The 20,550-nt window shown below is 43.1% G+C and overlaps 1 protein-coding gene across 2 annotated transcripts in view; it reads right to left on the reverse strand.

Moving 5' to 3' along the window:
- Window positions 1-19,653, reverse strand: part of LOC112263850 (leucine-rich repeat-containing protein 49) — a 63,128-nt gene extending 43,475 nt beyond the window's left edge. Inside the window, exons 1-8 of one of the 2 annotated variants that reach the window (XM_042319091.1) lie at window positions 19,385-19,653; window positions 19,033-19,098; window positions 18,790-18,865; window positions 18,489-18,719; window positions 18,197-18,305; window positions 17,244-17,447; window positions 16,027-16,093; window positions 8,661-8,804 (exon numbers count right to left, since the gene is read on the reverse strand). In XM_042319091.1, the coding sequence (XP_042175025.1) occupies window positions 8,661-8,804; window positions 16,027-16,093; window positions 17,244-17,447; window positions 18,197-18,305; window positions 18,489-18,719; window positions 18,790-18,865; window positions 19,033-19,098; window positions 19,385-19,450 (963 nt within the window). In that variant the 5' untranslated portion in view covers window positions 19,451-19,653. The remainder of the gene's footprint in view (window positions 1-8,660; window positions 8,805-16,026; window positions 16,094-17,243; window positions 17,448-18,196; window positions 18,306-18,488; window positions 18,720-18,789; window positions 18,866-19,032; window positions 19,099-19,384) is intronic. The other variant, XM_024440488.2, reaches the window with a different exon arrangement.
- Window positions 19,654-20,550: the final 897 nt, after the last annotated feature.

Consider the following 20,550-nt stretch of genomic DNA (forward strand, 5'->3'; position numbering starts at 1 on the left):
CCAATTTGCTGAGTGGAGTGTTGGAGGCTATTTTGTAAATGACATCGCCGAAGTCAATGATCGGCAGGGTAGTCAGTTTTACGAGGGTATGTTTGACAGCATGAGTGAAGGAAATAGGAAGCTGATTCTAGATTTAATTTTGGATTGGAGATGCTTAATAGGAGTCTGGAATGAGAGTTTACAGTCTAGCCAAACACCTAGGTATTTATAGTTGTCCACATACTCTAAGTCAGAACCGTCCAGAGTAGTGATGCTAGGCGGGCAGGAGGGTGCGGGCAGCAATCGGTTGAAGATCATGTATTTAGTTTTACTAGCGTTTAAGAGCAGTTGGAGGCCACAGAAGGAGTGTTGTATGGCATTGAAGCTCGTTTGGAGGTTTGTTAACATAGTGTCCAAAGAAGGACCAGATGTATACAGAATGGTGTCGTCTGCGTAGAGGTGGATTAAAGAATCACCCGCAGCAAGAGCGACATCATTGATATATACAGAGAAAAGAGTCAGCCTGAGAATTGAACCCTGTGGCACCCCTATAGAGACTGACAGATGTCCGGACAACAGGCCCTCCGATTTGACACACTGAACTCTGTCTGAGATGTAGTTGGTGAACCAGGCAAGGCAGTCATTTGAGAAACCAAGGCTGTTGAGTCTGCCGATAAGAATACGGTGATTGACAGAGTCGAAAGCCTTTGCCAGGTCGATGAAGACGACTGCAGAGACAGGTGCAAGGGAGGCTGTACTCTCTGCCATTTGCAACACTGCTTTTATAGGAACATTTCTCTACTGCTACTTGAGAACACACATTAACAGTACTGTCTACAAATTATGAGGATTTATATTTATTTAATCCCTGTAACGTAACAAATTGGGGGAAAAGTCAATGGGTCTGAATACTTTCCGAATGCACTGTATGTGCATGTCAGTGGCAGTGTGCAATGGGTTACAAAATAAAGCCATAGCCTACTTTAGGCATAAACAAAAGAAGGCTACTGTATGCATACATTATGGTCAACCCACCACACCACTCAGTGACTTAGTTAGGGGGACATTAATGGTGGGCTGCTCTAACACAATTACTGTATAAACAACTAAGGAGAAGAGGAGTGCATTCACTTCATGCCGTTCAGGCACCATTACACAACACTTTTAATGTGCTGTCTTCTACAGTTTATCAGAGTACACCCAAAATGTTCTCCCTGTTGATTATGCTTATTATGCATTTTGGTTGACCCAAAAGATTACATGTAAAAACATTTTATGAAATTGGAAACAATTAAATATATATGTGAAATTAAATTAAACAATAATATATGTTAATGCTGATGATGATAATGATGATAATGCTAACAATACCCTAATATATTCAATACGCTGTAAACTATTGTCTTTTAGCAGTTTCACTCAATTCCTTATAATCAACCTAATAATTATGACACCCCTCACTATTGTCATTTGTTTCACTAATTGCACTGTATGTCTACATAACCTGGTTCAAGCATTCATGACATTACCCTGAAGAAGGCACAGTGACGCCGAAACGTTGGTGTTTTACACAATAAATGACTAAGAGTTTATACATATGGTGTGTGTGACTCTCTTTGTTTTTATAGCTTACTGTCTCTAACACTAACAGTATTACAGGGATGCTGCCTCTGCAGGGGTGCTGTAAAATCAATCACTGCATAAATTATGAGAGAGACAGGTGCGAGGGAGGCTGTAATCTCTGCCATTTGCAACACTGCTTTTATAGGAACATTTCTCTACTGCTACTTGAGAACACACATTAACAGTAGTCTGCTGCTGCATCCCCATAGTGATAGGAATGCTCTGCTCCTGAAATAAAGACATTAGATGACTGTGCGCTCCCACTCACAGTGTCACATAGTAGGCTTTGAGGAGAACGCTGCATTGAATCCTTAAAACATACATTTCTGCATGCTGAAAATGCAATTCATACCACAGTATGAGCACATAGTCTACCACACATACACCTGCTTCCCAGACTGAATATTCACCTCTGCTTCTCCGTCAGTGCAACAGCACTTCCAGCCCCGACCGTGGCTGAGTCTATATTTAGACAGTCTCAGACAGAGTGATGTCATCACTGGGCTGATGTGGTGCATAAAAAAAGCCCACTGTCTGTCCACCACGGTCTATCTCATCTTCTAACAGCAGGGGACCAGAGACGAGGTGGTGTGTCTGAACCTGGTGTCCGTCTCTCTCCTGCGTGTCCTGGGCTTCACCTCTACAGCTCAGCTCCACTCAAGCTATGCTGACAGCTGACGTGTGTTTGATTTTCTCACACACTGAGGAGCTCCCCTACAACCATTACTGTGCCAACACAGCCTCTCATAACCGCTGTCTCTGCTGCACGCAACAACACTACAAAGAGAAGCGCCAACAAACGTGTGTGTGTGAGAGAGAGAGAGAGATCCTTAGTAAGTGCTACTGGTGACCTGGTCATTCAATGGCTGAGGTTGCTTAACTTGTCTTTTAGAGAATGCATACAATATACAGACTAAAACCATACAGAACAGTATCTCACACATTCATCACAAACAGAGTGTTACTCTGTTACCATCATCTCCAAACTGTTCCATTTTAGGTGTCATTCAGGATGGTTTTCTAGGGTAAACAAACCTTTCAGACATGTACCATGTGTAGCACAGTACCCAAAGGGTTATACATACAGAATGTCTAAAATACTGGCCTTCCATGTAACTGAGCCCAATGTTTAAGTGTAGGTTTAAACCTGTTTGGAAAAGTGCACTTCAATGTATTTGTCTTTCCCTTCAAGTTCTTTCCAAATATCCACTCTATTCCTCTCTAGAATGAAAAGGAAAACCTTTTAAGACACCTGAAAGTATCTGTGTTTAGTTTGCACCTGCAATCCGGATAATGAAAGAGCCTTGAGATAAATGCTGGAGGGCAGAATTTTTTCCAGTGAGGCCAATAAAACATTATATCCGATTATTAAAAGTACTTTCAGCAAAACTTCTAAGTGAGTAAACAGAAGCTGTAGTTGATAAGTTGTGACATTTCTGTTTAAAAAAAAAAAAAATCCAGCCTGGTCACGTGATACAAGTCAGGATTAGATGTCCATCCATGTCTGATGATGTCGGGAGATGACATAGAAACTGGCCACTAGAGGCAACCATGAGCGCTGTTACCTTCAAGAAGGTTTCGGTTTTGCTAAGGCGTTATGGACAGGGATGGGAGATGGGAGTAAACATCTGCCCCAGGTACAAAAGTAGGTTGAATGTTTAAATCCAATGATATAAACCTTAATCCCCCCCCAAAATTCACTTGGGGCCCCCTCCAGTATTGGGGAACAGCCCCCCCTACATGATTCCATATCTGTTATTTCCTAGTTTTGATGTCTTCACTATTATTCTACAATGTAGAAAATAGAAAAAACAAATAAAAATTCTTTAATGAGTAGGTGTTCTAAAACGTTGGACCGGTAGTGCATATGTATATTTCTGATCCCCGTGCTCGGGGGCCGTGCCTCACAATTTGGGAGCCACTGCCTTAACCATTCAGAGTTAATGCCTAACCATAAGATTTCAGAGTTAATGCCTAAACTTAACCCTAACCTTAAAAATTCAGAGTTAATGCCTAAACTTAACCTTAAACACTTTGAAATTTGATGTTTGAGAAACATGAATGAACGTCTAATTCTGACGTGAGACTGAGAGCTTGTTGAATTTTCCAACATACCAAGTGAGGGAAGGGTTTGGAGATGTCAGACTTGTATACAAATGAAGGACCTGTTTAAGCCTGTTTGTGCTCCTCTGTTGATCAGAAATACTATACTATAGAAACTTAGGGGGAGGGAATTTCTGTTTCAAAAATATCCTATTTCACTTCCACTGGAGTCAGCATGAGGAGGGGTTAATGAGCTAGCTATTTCCCCTTGGTAACCACCGTAAATGAATGACAGGAGGAAAAGTATGCTACTTCACTTTGTGTTTTTTCTTGGTGAGACATGAAACAGAAATTCTTCTAAATGTGATACCAAGACAAACATCAAAATAAGGAAAACATGCAAAGGCTTGTGCCAGCAGCGGAGGATGATAACAAGATAAAAAAATAATCTGCAGCTAACATTATCATCTAAGAAGAAAATTAGAATCTGTCTACACATCTCAATGCATGAGTAGGTAGGGGGGCAGACACTGGCAACACCTTGAGGACTAGCTTAAGCCATCAGCTGTATGCCAATGAGTGTGTATATATCAAACCACGACAGTTGGATGTGTGCATCTGTTATAATTGGCAGCATTAGCAACACAGCAGCATACTGTTCTTGCACAGTATATTGCAGACTGGGGGGAACCATCTTCAACCATTACTGTGATGATAGAAGGGCCAAGCTGTTTGCGATCTTAGCACTGATCTGAATCACTATAGGCCTGAGCCATTACATCTGCACAGTGCATTAGTGTGAGCCCAAAGGATAAGACACGATCCAGCTGCTTCAGTTCAGAACAGCCAGGGCTCTGCTCTACCATCAGCCAGTCAGTAGCCCCTTCAGTATGTCATGCCTGCAGTCCATCCACCAACCCCAGCCTGTGGCCCCTCAGATCTCAAAACCCAGCAGCTCTCAGTATGTATGCTATGTTGTGTGTATATACTGACATATATGTGTAACTGATAGATGTACACACACACACACACACGTTAATGTTTTTAAATATATGTACACTACCGTTCAAAAGTTGAGTCACTTAGAAAGGTACATGTTTTTGAAAGAAAAGCAAATTTTTTGTCCATTAAAATAACATTAAATTGATCAAAAATACAGTGTAGACATGGTTAATGTTGTAAATGACTATTGTAGCTGGAAATGGCTGATTTTTAATGGAACATCTACATAGGCGTACAGAGGCCCATTAAGAGGCCCATTACATAGGCGTACAGAGGCCCACCCTGTAAGAGGTGCGTAACTGGCTGCAGGGTAGTCAGGTGCAGGAGAGCAGAACTGGGTAACAACCGGAGCAGTTTAATGAGCAAAACAAACTGCACCCAGAACAACAAAATACAGGTTGAAATAAGCCGTAGCAAACCAGTCTGAAGTGCACATATACTTTACAACAAACAATTCCACACACAGACATAGGGGGGAACAGAGGGTTATATGCATGTCAAGTAATGAGGGAATGTAAACCAGGTGTGCGGGAAAACAAGACAAAACAAATGGAAAATGAAAGGTGGATAGGCGGGTAACTAGAAAACGCTGCACCTCCCTTACCGTGGTGGGAGTTGGCCAATTGCGCACTGCTGAAATGCGGTCACTCTCCATCTCCACCCCTGAGGTGGAAATGCTGAATCCTAGGAAGGAGACAGACTGCTGGAAGAACAGGCATTTCTCAGCCTTGACATACAGGTCATGCTCCAACAGTCGACTAAGCAACCTGCGCACCAAGGACACATGCTCGGCGTGTGCAGCGGAGTATATCAGAATGTCATCGATATACACCACTACAGCCTGCCCGTGCAGGTCCCTGAAAATCTCGTCCACAAAGGCTTGGAAGACTGACGGAGCATTCATCAACCCGTATGGCATGACGAGGTACTCATAATGCCCTGAAGTGGTACTGAACTCTGTCTTCCACTCGTCTCCCTCCTGGATACGCACCAGGTTGTAAGCGCTCCTGAGATCTAGTTTCGTGAAGAAGCATGCCCCGTGCATTGACTCAATCGCTGTAGCTATGAGAGGCAGCGGGTAACTATACTTCACAGTGATCTGGTTAAGAGCTCGATAGTCAATACATGGGTGCAGACCCCCGTCCTTCTTCTTCACAAAAAAGAAACTTGAGGAAGCGGGTGAAGTAGAGGACCGAATGTACCCTGACGCAGGGATTCGGAGACATATGTTTCCATAGCCGGAGTCTCCGCCTGTGACAGGGGATACACGTGACTCCTAGGAAGTGCGGCATCTACCAGGAGATTAATCGCACAATACCCCCGACGTTGGATTGGTAATTGAGTCTCCTTTTGGAGAAGGCGAGAGCCAAATCTGCATATTCGGGGGGAATGCGCACGGTGGAGACCTGGTCTGGACTTTCCACCGTAGTAGCACCAATGGAAACCCCTAAACACCTCCCGAGCACTCTCGCGACCACCCCATGAGAGCCCTCCGTTGCCATGAAACAGTGGGGGTAATGACAGGCTAACCAGTGTGGACCTAGCACCACAGGAAACACAGGAGAGTCAATGAGGAAGAGACTGATTCTCTCCTTGTGATCCCCTTGCGTCACCATGCCCAGGGGAGCGGTGGCTTCCCTAATCAACTCTGACCCTAATGGTCGACTGTCTAAGGCGTGAACTGGGAAGGGCATAGCCACTGGAACAATGGGGATCCCTAAACTATGGGCGAATGATCTGTCTATGAAATTCCAAGCCGCACCTGAATCGACGAGCACCTTATGCTGGGAATGCGGGGAAAACTCAGGAAAAGTAACATACAAAAACAGGTGTGCAACAGAGGGCTCTGGGTGAGAATGGTGCCGGCTCACCTGGGGTGACGCCAGAGTGCCCTGCCTGCTGCCTCGACCCCCAGAGGAACCAACCCGGCACCGACCGGCAGTGTGACCTCTGCGGCCACAGATGGTGCACGTGACGGAACCTCCTCCGGTATCCCTGAGCGCAGCACCTCCCAGCTCCATGGGCATCGGAGCGGTGGTGCTGGGGGATGGAACCGAGAGACCCTGCTCTGGATGTCCGCGGGTAGCCAGCAAGTTATTCAGCCGAATGGACAGGTCCACCAGCTGGTCAAAGGTGAGGGGGGTGTCCCTGCAGGCAACTCCCGACGGACGTCCTCATGAAAACTGCAGAAATAGTGGTCGAACAGGGCCCTGTCGTTCCATCCCGCGCCGGCAGCCAGGCTCCGAAAGTCCATCGCGAACTCCTGAGCACTCCTCGTCCCCTGCCTCAGATGGAAGAGACGATCACCGAAGACTGAATGAAGACTGCCCGGAAGCGGCGGGTGAAATCCTCTAAATGATCCAGCGCCGCATCTCCTCCCCACACGGCGTTGGCCCACTCCAGGGCTTTCCCCGAGAGGCATGAGACGAGGGCAGACACCCTCTCACGGCTCTCATGGCCCGAAGGAGCCGGGTGGACGGTTGCCAGGTATAGATCCAGCAGCCGTCCCAGGTATAGTGCAGCCATCCCATCGTACTCCCGAGGAAGGGTGAGACGAATCCCACTGGGACCGGGTGCAGGGGGGGGGGCGAGTAGTGGAGACCCCGGTTGAGCTGGTGGGGTGGAGGAACTCCCTGTCTCTCCCAGCGGTCCATGGTTTGGACGACGCGGTCCATGGCGGCGCCGAGACGGTGGAGCATTGCCGTGTTCCCCCAGACGCGCTCCTCGACCCCTATACCAGGGGCATCTGCTCCTGCTGACTCCATATTTGGGTGTGGAATTCTGTAAGAGGTGCGTAACTGGCAGCAGGGAAGTCAGGCGCAGGAGAGCAGAACTGGGTAACAACCGGAGCAGTTTAATGAGCAAAACAAACTGCACTCAGAACAACAAAATACGGGTTGAAATATCCCGTAGCAAACCAGTCTGAAGTGCACATACACTTTACAAGAAACAATTCCACACACAGACATGGTGGGAACAGAGGGTTATATGCACGTCAAGTAATGAGGGAATGTAAACCAAGTATGCGGGAAAACAAAACAAAACAAATGGAAAATGAAAGGTGGATCGGCGATGGCTAGAAGACCGGTGACGTCGACTGCCAAACGCCGCCTGAACAAGGAGAGGAACCGACTTCGTTACAGTCGTTACAGTTCCAATGGCAAGTTGTGTTAGCTAATTCAAGTTTATAATTTTAAAAGGCTAATTGATCATTAGAAAACCCTTTTGCAATTATGTTAGTGCAGCTGAAAACTGTTGTCCTGGTTAAAGAAGCAATAAAACGGTCCTTCTTTAAGACTAGCTTAGACTACTGGAGCATCAGCATTTGTGTGACCGATTACAGGCTCAAAATTGCCAGAAACAAAGCACTTTCTTCTGAAACACGTCAGTCTTGTTCTGAGAAATGAAGGCTATTCCATGCGAGAATCTGCAAAGCAACTGAAGATCTCGTACAACGCTGTGTACTACTCCCTTCACAGAACAGCGCAAACTGGCGCTAACCAGAATAGAAAGAAGTGGGAGGCCCCGGTGCACAACTGAGCAAGAGGACAAGTAGTTTAGAGTGTCTAGTTTGAGAAACAGATGCCTCACAAGTCCTCAACTGGCAGCTTCATTAAATAGTACACGCAAGCATGGGGTGAAATCTCTTCAGATTACCTCAACAAATTGATAACTAGAATGCCAAAGGTCTGCAAGGCTGTAATTGCTGCAAATGGAGGATTCTTTGACGAAAGCAAAGTTTGAAGGACACAATTATTATTTCAGTTAAAAATCATTATTTATAACCTTGTCAATGTCTTGACTATATTTCCTATTAATTTTGCAACTCATTTCATGCATGCTTTCATGGAAAACAAGGACATTTCTAAGTGACCCCAAACTTTTGAACAGTAGTGTAAATTGTAAAGTATTTTGTCTGTCATTTATTTTTCCAAGTAAGACTAGCTGTCACCATTGGCCTCGGCTAATGGGGATCCTTATAAAAAAATATCCCCTCCTCTCCTCTCCCTCACCACAGTGGAGATGCAGTTGCGTCTCAGGTTGAGCTCGGTCAGTGAGTCCAGGCCCTGCAGGTTGTCCACCCTGGAGATGCAGTTCCCTGCCAAGTTCAACACACGCAGCTCAGACAGGTGGGAGAGGTTCCCTATCTGGGAGATCTGAAGGCACAGGGAAACACAGACAGAAACATCACTGTGATAAACTGGTAAAATGTTCTCTTAAGTCATGATGAATGAAAGACTAGACTCACACCTTCAGGGGCTTGTCTTGAGGCTGTGCTGTTGTAAATATATTGGGAAGGTGATAGGGGCCATAAGGGTGATTTTCAGTGTTGAGAATATGCTCTGTGTTGTCTAAATCAAATGATGAGACATGCCAGTTCTGTTTGTTGTGCAAAATAAAACTTGAGTACAGCGGAGTAGAGCAGACACCTGTGTACCCTGATTTACTAGCCTAAGGCCATTCCATATTCTCTGCTAAAAACAGCCCAAAATAAAGTATACCTTCAAATGAGTTGGAGATCTTTGAATTTTTAACATACAATGTTACGATCCAATTCAACCCTCAACCCTCAATTTCGATGTGAAAACAAAGTCGGTATTCTCTTTGAACCATGAGTCCAAAAGGCATCCAAAATCCAAAAGGGTCAGTAGTAGTGAAATGTGGCCCTGGCCTCATTCTGGTTGAGGGGGACCTGTAGGGCCTCTTGTCAAAATGAAACAAACTACTTCAGGGCCCAGGGGATTCCCCGGTTGCTGCCTGTCTGTCAGTCTGAGTGTGGGGCTGTGAGGTGTGTGCCACTCAGACCTGTGTCCTCTCCATTTCAGGAAGAGGTCAGGGATGCTTCCCAAATGGCACCCTATTCCCTATGTAATGCACTACCTTTGACAAGGTCTCATATGGCACTTGTCAAAAGTAGTGCACTACATAGGGAATAGGATGCCATTTGGGATACAAGCCAGAACTAACTACTACTGAGGGGCCGGCTGTGGGGGTTCCCTTTCCCTTGATGATGATACACTGCATGTTACTCCAGGGTCAAAGGTTGAAAGGCTCCTGCAGTGAGCTTGATGCAAGTAGACATGAATCAAGACAGACTGAGTATGGTTGTTAGCTTAGGGGAGAATCTTTAAATGAACAGTGAACATAATTTAAAGGACAGAAGCTGTATAGAGCTCTGGCTAAAAGGGCCTCTACTTTTCCCTTCCATTTAGGGGAGGGAGGGGGGTGACAGCCTGCTCTCCACATCTAAAGCCCTTTCATGAGTGATACTGAGGCACACTCTTCTCTCTGACTCTCCTCATTCATAGCTTGACCAGACAGTGCTTTCATAGCCAAAGCACTCTAAGGCCAGTGTAACAGTGCTATGCTATGTTTTTCCATCTACGTAAAAATCTTAAACTTTCTATCCAAAAATGATGCAGAAGAATTCATCCATGCTTTTGTCACTTCCAGGTTAGACTACTGCAATGCTCTCCTTTCTGGCTACCCGGATAAAGCCTGGATAAAGCACTAAATAAACTTCAGTTAGTGCTAAACATGGCTGCTAGAATCTTGACTAGAACCCCAAAATTTGATAATATTACTCCAGTGCTAGCCTTTCTATACTGGCTTCCTGTTAAGGCTAGGGCTGATTTCAAGGTTTTACTGCTAACCAACAAAGCATTACATGGGTTTGCTCCTAACTATCTTTCTGATTTGGTCCTGCCGTACATACCTACACATACGCTACGGTCACAAGACGCAGGCCTCCTTACTGTCCCTAGAATTTCTAAGCAAACAGCTGGAGGCAGGGCTTTCTCCTATTGTGCTCCATTTAAAAACATTTTTTTAAACATTTTATTTATTGAATATTCAAAATATACAATATACTTGCAGTGAAGCCACTCAACAACTCCATCATACCAGTCATCCAACAAATTCCCATTCAGAGCGACACACAGAAGCATCCAGGGTCAATGCCCTGCTCAAGGGCATGTTGACCAATCTACCACCAGGCCAAAAAACGTGAATCCGACCCCTCCAAGATCCCCAATAGCTGTCCCTCAACCATTCGAGACCCCTCCCACAGTCCCCCCCAGGAAGAAAAATAAAAAATAAAATGAATTCCAATCCCCACCCCCAAGAACCCCCCAATGAACCAACAACCAAGAGAATGAACTAAAGAGAAAAATGGAGAAGACAGAAGAAAACAGCAAAAAACAATGCAAAAAAAATAAAGTATTTAAAACAAAGGACATCAAGGACAACTACAATCATAACAGCAATGCCAACTGTATGTTTGTGTGCATGTCTGGCACTATTACATGTATGCGTGTGTTCTTCTATGTGTTTATTTGAATGAGAGTGTGTGTATATGCATGTGTACAAACACCTGCACGGCATCAGCCTCAGGCAAACCGGCATTAGTTGTAAAAACACCGCCACTTAACTTTTATCTTTGACCATCATTCTATCTCTCACACAGCAACTCCACTCCCAGTTGTCTCCAATTCCACATTCCAACCCTCAGCTTCCCTCAGCCCATCCCATCTATCTCTGCTGGCCACCCACTATGGGTTTCTAAGCAACACATATCTTTCAACTATGCTGTGATGTTTAACATACCATTTCAATCTATCTAATCAAATAGAATCCACAGCCTGCGAGTTGAAGATACATACATTTACTAAGAGTATTAGTATATTAGTAATTGACTGACCCGGTCTCTCCAGATCTCCTAACTATTAGTACTATTTCTAGGGTCCATTTTAGATCAATGCAATGCATTTTCAGCCATTCCTGAACCTGAGACCAGAAACAGGCTACCTGAGAGCAATACCAAAATAAATGGTCTATTGATTCTGTATCCTCACAACAAAATCTGCAGAGCTTCGATGATTTTATGCCCCAAATATTCAACATTTTGTTGGTGGCAAGAATTCTATATAATCATTTTAGCTGAAAAGCACGAAGTCTAGAATCTTGCATTGTTTTATATATCAACTCATACCATGGAATCAGTACGTCAAAAATCTCTTCCCAACTATTTTGCAATCCGTTTGGCACAGTTGTCAACATCCTGGTCCTCAAATGAAACTGGTATACTTTCCTATTTATGCTATTTTTATTCCTTCGCTAGGTTTGATCCTTTATATTAGGCAGACAGACAAGTTCCCTACCTCCTCCTGCTGCCACCCGCCTCCTCCATTTTTGGGGCAATGCTGTAATCAATTGGTTGTACTCTTGGATTGAGCAGACCTTTCCATACAACTCCATGAAGGACATAACTCTACCATTACAATATCATTTAAGAACAAAATACCCTTTTCAAACATCTTTCCCATAAATACAGGTATTTTATCAACCAGCACATTAGAGTTCAGCCATAATATTTGTTGTAATATTTGTCATGTCTTTTCCAGGGGATTAAATTAAAATTATAGCCAGCTCTGCAATGCTTGATTGAAAAGGAGAGATACTTTGAAAAAAGTATAATTTCAATTAATCGAAAATGAGACATGACAATCTGCACAAAGGCAAAAAGGCCATTTTTAAACAATGGATGAGCTTTTCTTAGTAATCTACTTGAGAACCATTTAGGGTTCAAATAAAACTTTTGAATTAGTGAAGCTTTTAGAGAGAGGTTTAGTGTTTTTATATTTAATAATCTCAACCCACCCAATTCATATTCATTATATAGATAGGCACGTTTTATTTTGTCTGGTTTAGCGTCCCAGATAAAGCAAAATATTTTTTGCTCATATGATTTGAAAAACGAATCATCAGGAGTAGGCAGCGCCATAAGTAAGTGAGTAAACTGAGATATGACTAAGGAGTTAATCAAGGCAATTTTTCCATAAATAGACAGGTATTTTCCTCTCCATGGTTGCAGGATCTTGTCTATTTTTACAAGTTTTCTATTGAAATTCATTGTGGAGAGCTTATTTATAGCTGTTGTGATATGAATACCGAGTATGTCTACTTCACCATCAGCCCATTTTATAGGTAAACTATTTTTTAAAGAACCAATACGTAATATTGTACACTAATCATAATTAGGTTTTAGTCCAGAGAGTACACAAAAGTTATCTAGATCTTCAATGAGACATTGCAGGGATCTAGCTTGCGGACTTAATATAAAACTTGAGTCATCGGCACACATGGACACCTTTGTTTTTAAGCCTTGGATTTCTAATCCTCTAATGTTGTTTTTGGATCTGATTTTAATAGCTAGCATTTCAATGGCCATAACGAATAGATATGGTGACAGTGGACACCCTTGTTTAACTCCTCTTGACATTTCAAAACTCTATGAGAAGTAGCCGTTATTTGCTATTTTACACCTGGGGTTGCTATACATTATTTTTACCCATTTTATAAGAGAATTACCGAAATAGATTTTTATAAATAAAATCCAGTCTTACTTTATCAAATGCCTTTTCAAAATCCGCTATAAATACCATTCCTGGCTTCTTATATGTTTCATGATATTCTATTACTTCTATTAGTTGTCGTATATTATCTCCAATGTGTCGTCCATGTAAAACACCTGTCTGATCAGGATGAACGATACCTGGTAAAACCCATTTAATTCTGAGTGCTATGCATTTTGCTAGTATTTTTGGATCACAACATTGAAGTGTAAGGGGCCTCCAGTTTTTTTTTAGATAGACTGGATCTTTATATTTGCCATCTGGGTCTTGTTTTTAATAATAGAGAAATCAGACCTTCCTGCTGAGTACCTGATAGACTACCATTTCTACAGGAGTAGTTAAAACAATCTAACAATGGAGCTTTTAGTATATCAAAAAATGCATGATATACCTCTACCAGTATGCCATCAAGCCCTGGGGTTTTTCCAGACTGAAAGGATTTAATAGCCTCAAAAAGTTCTTCCTCTGTAATTTGGCTTTCGCACCGATCTTTCTGTACATTTGTTAATTTTCCATTTTTTATATTATTTGGAAGGCACAGCCAGAAGAGGACTGGCCACCCCTCATAGCCTGGTTCCTCTCTAGGTTTCTTCCTATGTTCTGGCCTTTCTAGGGAGTTTTTCCTAGCCACCGTGCTTCTACACCTGCATTGCTTGCTGTTTGGGGTTTTAGGCTGGGTTTCTGTACAGCACTTTGTGACATCAGCTGATGTAAGAAGGGATTTATAAATACGTTTGATTGATTATAAATACATTTTATTATAGCTGTCTATTTGTACAGTATGTTGTCCAGCTGCCAGTAGTGAATAGTAGAGGTGGTATCTCAGTTATGGAGTTCTGACAATAGGCCCAGGTGTATTAAGTCCCCCAAATACCTCTCATAATACTGTTGTTATTGGACAGAGACCAGAGAGAAAGGCAAGAGACGTTGAGATTGAAACAACTTTTGTTATGACTGCTGACAAATACAACAGAGTGAGGTAATGTTCCACTCCAACTGAGGCTTCCCAGTGGTGTTCTCTTTGATTCACAGTTCCACCATGGCTCCAATGAAAAGCATTCTCGCTGTCTCAAGTCCACTTTAACACAAGTCAGCACATGGCTAAACTCATCTCAGCCCTGGCTGGGACTGGGACATCATCCTCTGCAAAGCTAAAAAAAAAAGCCAGAGGGTCCACTCCACACTGGCTGTATCTTTCACTGAACAGTAATTTTACATCTCTCGTCAGGGCAGATTAGATCATCTCATCTGAAAATATTTAACTGGGTTGTGTTACAGATAACTGTGGAACTGCTTTCTGTTGGGGTGGATCACGCATCCAAAATATGTTACAGTGGTTCCCCGCTCATTTTACAGAGGAGGAACATGAGAGGTCAGGGCACTGTTGAAGTCTTAATGTCCTATAGGGACATTTGCTCTGCAGGCAGGGTCACATCTGTCCTTTATACGTCTTAAAATAAAAATGGCAAAGTGCATTGTAAGTTTCAAATAGTTTCATAATCAAGTTAAATATTGTCTGTTTGATTAATGATTTTGAATTTCTAATGTAATTAATTGTAGACATCATATACTGGTACTCCTTGTATTCCTGATACAATAAATGTAGTGCCATTCAAAAACTCTCAAGGGATAAAAAATGTTGTAGCCTTGTCCTTGAATAGCAGCCGTTATCGCTAGTGTCAACTAGATACAGAGGATCATATTGTGAGCACAATCCATCACTCAACCAATGGAAGGACAGGTTATTTAACAATACGATGTCATCCTCTAACTCCAGGACCAGGTCAATGGGCTTGAATGTCCTTCCTTCCCAAAGAGGATATTCCTCTTGAACATTTCCAACAAACTGGAAATACGACAACTTCCTATCCCCAGAGCACATCTCCCTTCTGGGTAAAACGAGAGGCCAGGCAGGGGTAATTTGAAATAAGGGCAGAAATGATCCCTTATTTGTGGTCATACATAGGTGACTTAAACACTGCTGTGCTTTGGGAAGTACAAATGTGGTAAGGGAAAGAGGAAGACACAGTATGTTTCGTGGTCAGAAGTCACTGGAAAACAACGGCTGCTGGGTAGATTAACAGAAACCAATGTTTAATTGGGAATGAGAGTATGAGACACATGAAAAAGAGCAGCCGGAGTCAGAGAGAGGAGTCTCACAGGGACTTTGGGTTGACTTTCACTGGAACAATGTGGGCGATATACTGGCAGCACCTTTCAAACAACCAGCACTGCGGACAGATTACTTTTCAATCCTATCCTCTTTTTACAGGTGCTGGCAAAATCCTGATTTGACACCAGCATTACTGTGATCCCCTCTCTTCACAGGCTTTTAATACGTTGTGACAGCAGCCAGATCATACTGTAGGCCTATCTAAGGAGAAAAGCTCATCAAATCTGCCTTCGCTCAACTTACCATTCATGAGTTGTAGAACAGCTTTATCAAGTTTCCCTTCATTGTAAAAGGAACAGAATTAGCCTTGCCTGTTAGAGAAATTACAGTAATTGAAGAACAACTGTAAGGTAACCCAGAGCAAGACTGGGATGTGTGGGAGTAAGCTCCTAAATATGTTTTAATTTGGTAAAGTACTCAAGTAACAATGGCTGAGAGAGCACTGAGTTTCAACTAAAAGTACAAATATAACTCACTGCCTTCACACAACTGAATATAGAATGTACTCAAAAGCCTCACAACAGGAACTAATGCCTTTTGCTTTCCTGCAGCCAAGCCTGCTTGAGCTTAACTGTAGGGGCCCAGAGTCAGTGAAGTAGTAACCAACCGGCAGTATGGGGGAGGTGGTAGTGCCTCTCTGCTCTTGCTAAACCTCACAGCTAGATATCAGTCCCCCACTGGTCACAGTATTGCAAACAACATTACAGACAATAAATGCATGTGGGTGTATATTTAGAGAACAAAAAGGAATGTAAGTGACGTTATAATTTTCTAACGTTTGAAACATGGTACCTGATTGCCATGCAAGTCCAGAATATCTAGTTTAGTCAGGTTATCCAGACTGCATGTCCTCTGGATTCTGCAAAACATTAAACAGACAATAATATTAACATCACCCTCTCTGGTATTCTATACAAGATAGCTCTCCTATAACACAATGCTACTATGACAAAGAGCTGGTATCCCATCTGCTAACTGAATGGTTACCAGGCACAAGGAAATGGGATTGTCAAAGAGCGGTAGGAATTGATTTCCTACTGATGGGAAGTTGACTGTTTTCCACTGTCCTGTCGTCCAGAATTTTCTATACAGACCAAACCGTAACTTAGGGAAGTTAGGTTTCTGATAGAATTTCCAGGGGACTGTAACCTAAATCTGTGGTATGCTTTGCTTGAAAGGTACCGCGGACTGTTCTGAAAGTGGGTTCTAAAAAGACAAATGTCAGGTTTTACAGATTCTGGAACAAAACCAGACCTCAGCGATGGGATCCCGGTGGCATTTAGTTTTAAAGTAAGGTGATGTTAGATGTAAGATTCACAAAGAGAGCAGTGGTAGGGTTTTGTACTGAAATTGGGCACCTGCAGGAAAGTACCTTTCAATGGAGGTTGATATATAGGTTAGCTGTGCTGTGGCGGTCATACAGTATCACTTAATCCAAAAAGCAGGATGTGCATATCCCTACGGTAACACCTTTATAAATGTAACAAAAAATCCCACCAAAAAAAGACAGCATAAAAAGTTTTTCATCTGAGCTGGCCGAGACTGGGAGACCCATGGGGCGGCGCACAATTGGCCCAGCATCGTCCGGGTTAGGGAGAGGGTTTGGCTGGCAGGGATGTCCTTGTCCCACCTCGCTCTAGCGATTCCTGTGGCGGGCCGGGCGCATGCATGCACACTGACACGGTCACCAGGTGTAAGGTGTTTCCTCCGACACATTGGTGTGGCTGGCTTCCGGGTTAAGCAGGCATTGTGTCAAGAAGCAGTGCAGCTTGGTTGGGTTGTGTTTCGGAGGACGCATGGCTCTCGACCTTCGCTGTATGGGAGTTGCAGCAATGGGACAAGACTGTAAATACCAATTGGATATCAAGAATTTGGGGAGAAAAAGGGGTAAAAGTAATTTAAAAAAAGTTCTCATCTGTCCTTCAAACCATGCACTGTAAAAGCACTGAAATGAGTGGGAGCTCCTATCCTATTGTTCTGTTTGTATGCTGGAGAGACGTAACACAAACCTGTTCTTGCCCAGCATAAGCACTCTGAGAGAGGCCAGGGCTGAGATGCCAGACATCTGGGAGATGTGGTTGTCATACAGGTCTAGGAAGGCCAGGTGCCGCAGATGAGACAGATTGTGGATGTGCGTGATGAGGTTGTGCTGAAAGTTAAGCAGCCGCAGCCTACCCATGCCCTCCAGCAGGTGACACTCCTCCAGACAACGCCTGACACTCAAAACACAAAAGCATTGTCAACAACACCACTCTGTGAGAGGATGACCCTGTATTATCTTGTTATGATGCAGAGGAGAGAGGGCTCACAGTAAAGAAGGTACATGCCACTTGATACCACACTGTCTGCCACTGGCGCGCAGGGTTCAGGAGATCTCATTATTCTAAGTGGATGAGGCTATGGATATGGTTTATTGTTGACTAGTCTCTGCCGAGTCCCCAACAAACGGATGATCCGGTTTTCAGGGGAATTGGAAAGAGAGCCTGTGACAGGACTTGTTCAGTTGCCAAACTTTCTCGAACGTTGCAGATAGAAATGCCGTGAATAGAGCTGATGTGATTCCTTATTCTACATATCAGAGATGCAAGTTTGATCTACATAGCCTATTTCTATCTGAATGTTCTAAAACGTTCAATCGTGCTGAACGTGCCCAGCCACACTCCATCTTAACTCCTCCAAATTTACTGGATTGCTTGAATAGTGTAGAAGAGAACTTCCCCCCGACAGTTTTTCTTCTTCTCATCAAGACCAGTATGTAGAGGATCTAGTTTCAGGTGTTTCTTTTATGCCTGCAATGTTGACATGCACCTGTCAGAGGGCAGGATAATCTTTATGAGGGACTTTGCTGCACCCTACTGGTTAATCCAAGCAATTGCAAATGTAGCATTCTATTGCATGACAGTGTACTGAGAAACTCAACATAGACCACTGAACAAACAAAGCCATGAGTGTTTTAGTCTACCTGTCCAAATCTATTCGCTCAGGACTCAAAGCACAATCATCACAGGAACGAAAGGCAATTGGAAAACCAGAGGGAGAATTCTCACTCAATGTTATGGCATCACCTGGTCCTGTTACAAAGACACATTTGTTCAGAAAAGCATTTTTCATAATAATCAGGATTTACATGTCCAGAAATGTTTAACTTGAGCACAGAGCAGAATGTTCCATTAGACTGCCTTTGATCCATGAAAAAAAGCAGGGGGGCTGGCACTGCTGAAGAGAGGGGGAGGATCCTGAGGGCGGCCACTCACCAGTTGGCAGGGTGAGGGGTGAGGTACTGTGGGAGTAGATGGCCCCTGCACTGTGGGTTGCTCTCCTAGGCCTCACTCTGTGTGGCTGTGGCCCCGGGTCCCCAGTCAGCCCACTGGGTAGAGCAGCAGCTGGGGGTAGGAGGGGATGCTCAGGGCCCATAAACTCACTGACAAATGCTGGCACAGGGGAACAGGGCCTGCCACAGCCACTGTGTGCATTAGGCCTGCTGTCTGGAGAGAAAAGTAAATGGTAGGACAGAGACAGGTCACAGTGTCTTGTAACTTAGTCAGGTGGTACTACCTTGTCTTGGTGGATTCATTTTCATGGTGTCCATGTTTATCCCGTTTGTAAAGTCTTTAGACCATCGGACGTCCAGCTGTCAAATAAAACATTTAATGAATTAGCAATATATTACTTTGATAATTAAAGGGCACTCAAGACACAATGTCATGCTTTCCATTGTCATGCATTGTCTCATTAAAAATATAATTTGGGGAATAGGGACATGAGTATAAATACATCTCCCTACAAACGCAAACTCACTGGTCTCTGAACATTTCTCTCTATTTGAGAGTTCACTGCTGTAAAGTGCAGTTTATAGCTGTTGACCTGTGGGGAATGACAGATAAGGATGAGGCAACTTAAGACTGGCAATTGTAACAATAGGGTGACAAGAACAAAGCCAAGACCACTTGATAATATTCATTCATTTGTGGAGCAACAACATGCAACCCAGCCCCTGTAACGTTAGCTAGATAGATAGCAATCTTGCTCATTTATGTGACTGTTACAGAGTTGCATTAGCTTTCTGGATAAGCTAGCTAGCTTGCTAACTCTTGCCTAATAAAGACAGAGGGGAAGTAAAGATTATTTATTGTGGACACGTCGTTCTTACCGTGGGAGAAAGACACCTTCCTATAATGGCTGTATTGTTGTTGATCTGTTGTCTTTGTGGCCGCATTTTTGCTAGTGTTACCACGTTGCTAGCCAGTCAGCTTGCTATAATGTGGCTAACTAAACAGTTTTGTTGGTTGTTTAACGTCAATGTTTAATCTTTTAAAATGTATTGTGCTGATGCTACAATGTAAAAATGGCTCATCATGACACTGACACAGCACTCACTTCTCTGGCAACGGCCATCGTTTCTATGGAAACGACACCACTTGGTTACGCCACATCCTGTCTCAATATAAAACATTCAGCCAACAACCCTATAAATTAAAGGTTCCTCTTGTAGAATAACCGGTATAATATGAAATGAAATAGAATGGAATAGATCATTATTGTTAATTTGCTTAGTACTGAAAATCCAACTTCTGCCTAATCGACTTTTTAGATGTCTTCTACTCTGCATTCCACTATACTGTTATCCCCGGAGCTAAAGCCTAGGTCTTAGGTTAACACTACCTGTTATCAAGTCTTAGGCAAGGTTATCACCTTTTCCGCAATGACCCCAGTTTATAGGAATCACTGACCAAATCTGGGTCACAGTAACTAAAATACTGTTTTAAAGGGTATACAGGTCTGCTCTGACTTTACACGGTTATTGTTCTATTTAGTTATTAATACTTATTTACAAAAAAAGGTCTTAGGAACGTGTAACGATTGTCGTAGTAGGAAGGATCGGAGGACCAATGTGCAGCGTGGTAAGTGTCCATTTTAATATATAAAACTGAACACTACAAAATAACAACGTGAATGAACAAACGAATGTCGAAACAGTCCCGTATGGTACAGACACTCAACAATCATCCACACCACACATATGGGGAAAAGTCTACCTAAGTATGATTCTCAATCAGAGACAACTAACGACACCTGCCTCTGATTGAGAACCATACCAGGCCAAACACAAAAACACCACATAGAAAAAGGAACATAGACAACCCACCCAACTCACGCCCTGACCATACTAAAACAAAGACAAAACAATATAACTAAGGTCAGAATGTGACAGAACGTTTATATGTAAAACATTTTTTATTAAATTATTTTAGGATCAGTTTTCATATGCACTTAAATAGTAGGTACCCTTTTATTTAAATTATTATTTGTTATTTT

The sequence above is a fragment of the Oncorhynchus tshawytscha genome, unplaced genomic scaffold, assembly GCF_018296145.1.
Source record: "Oncorhynchus tshawytscha isolate Ot180627B unplaced genomic scaffold, Otsh_v2.0 Un_contig_37_pilon_pilon, whole genome shotgun sequence".
NCBI lineage: Eukaryota > Metazoa > Chordata > Actinopteri > Salmoniformes > Salmonidae > Oncorhynchus > Oncorhynchus tshawytscha.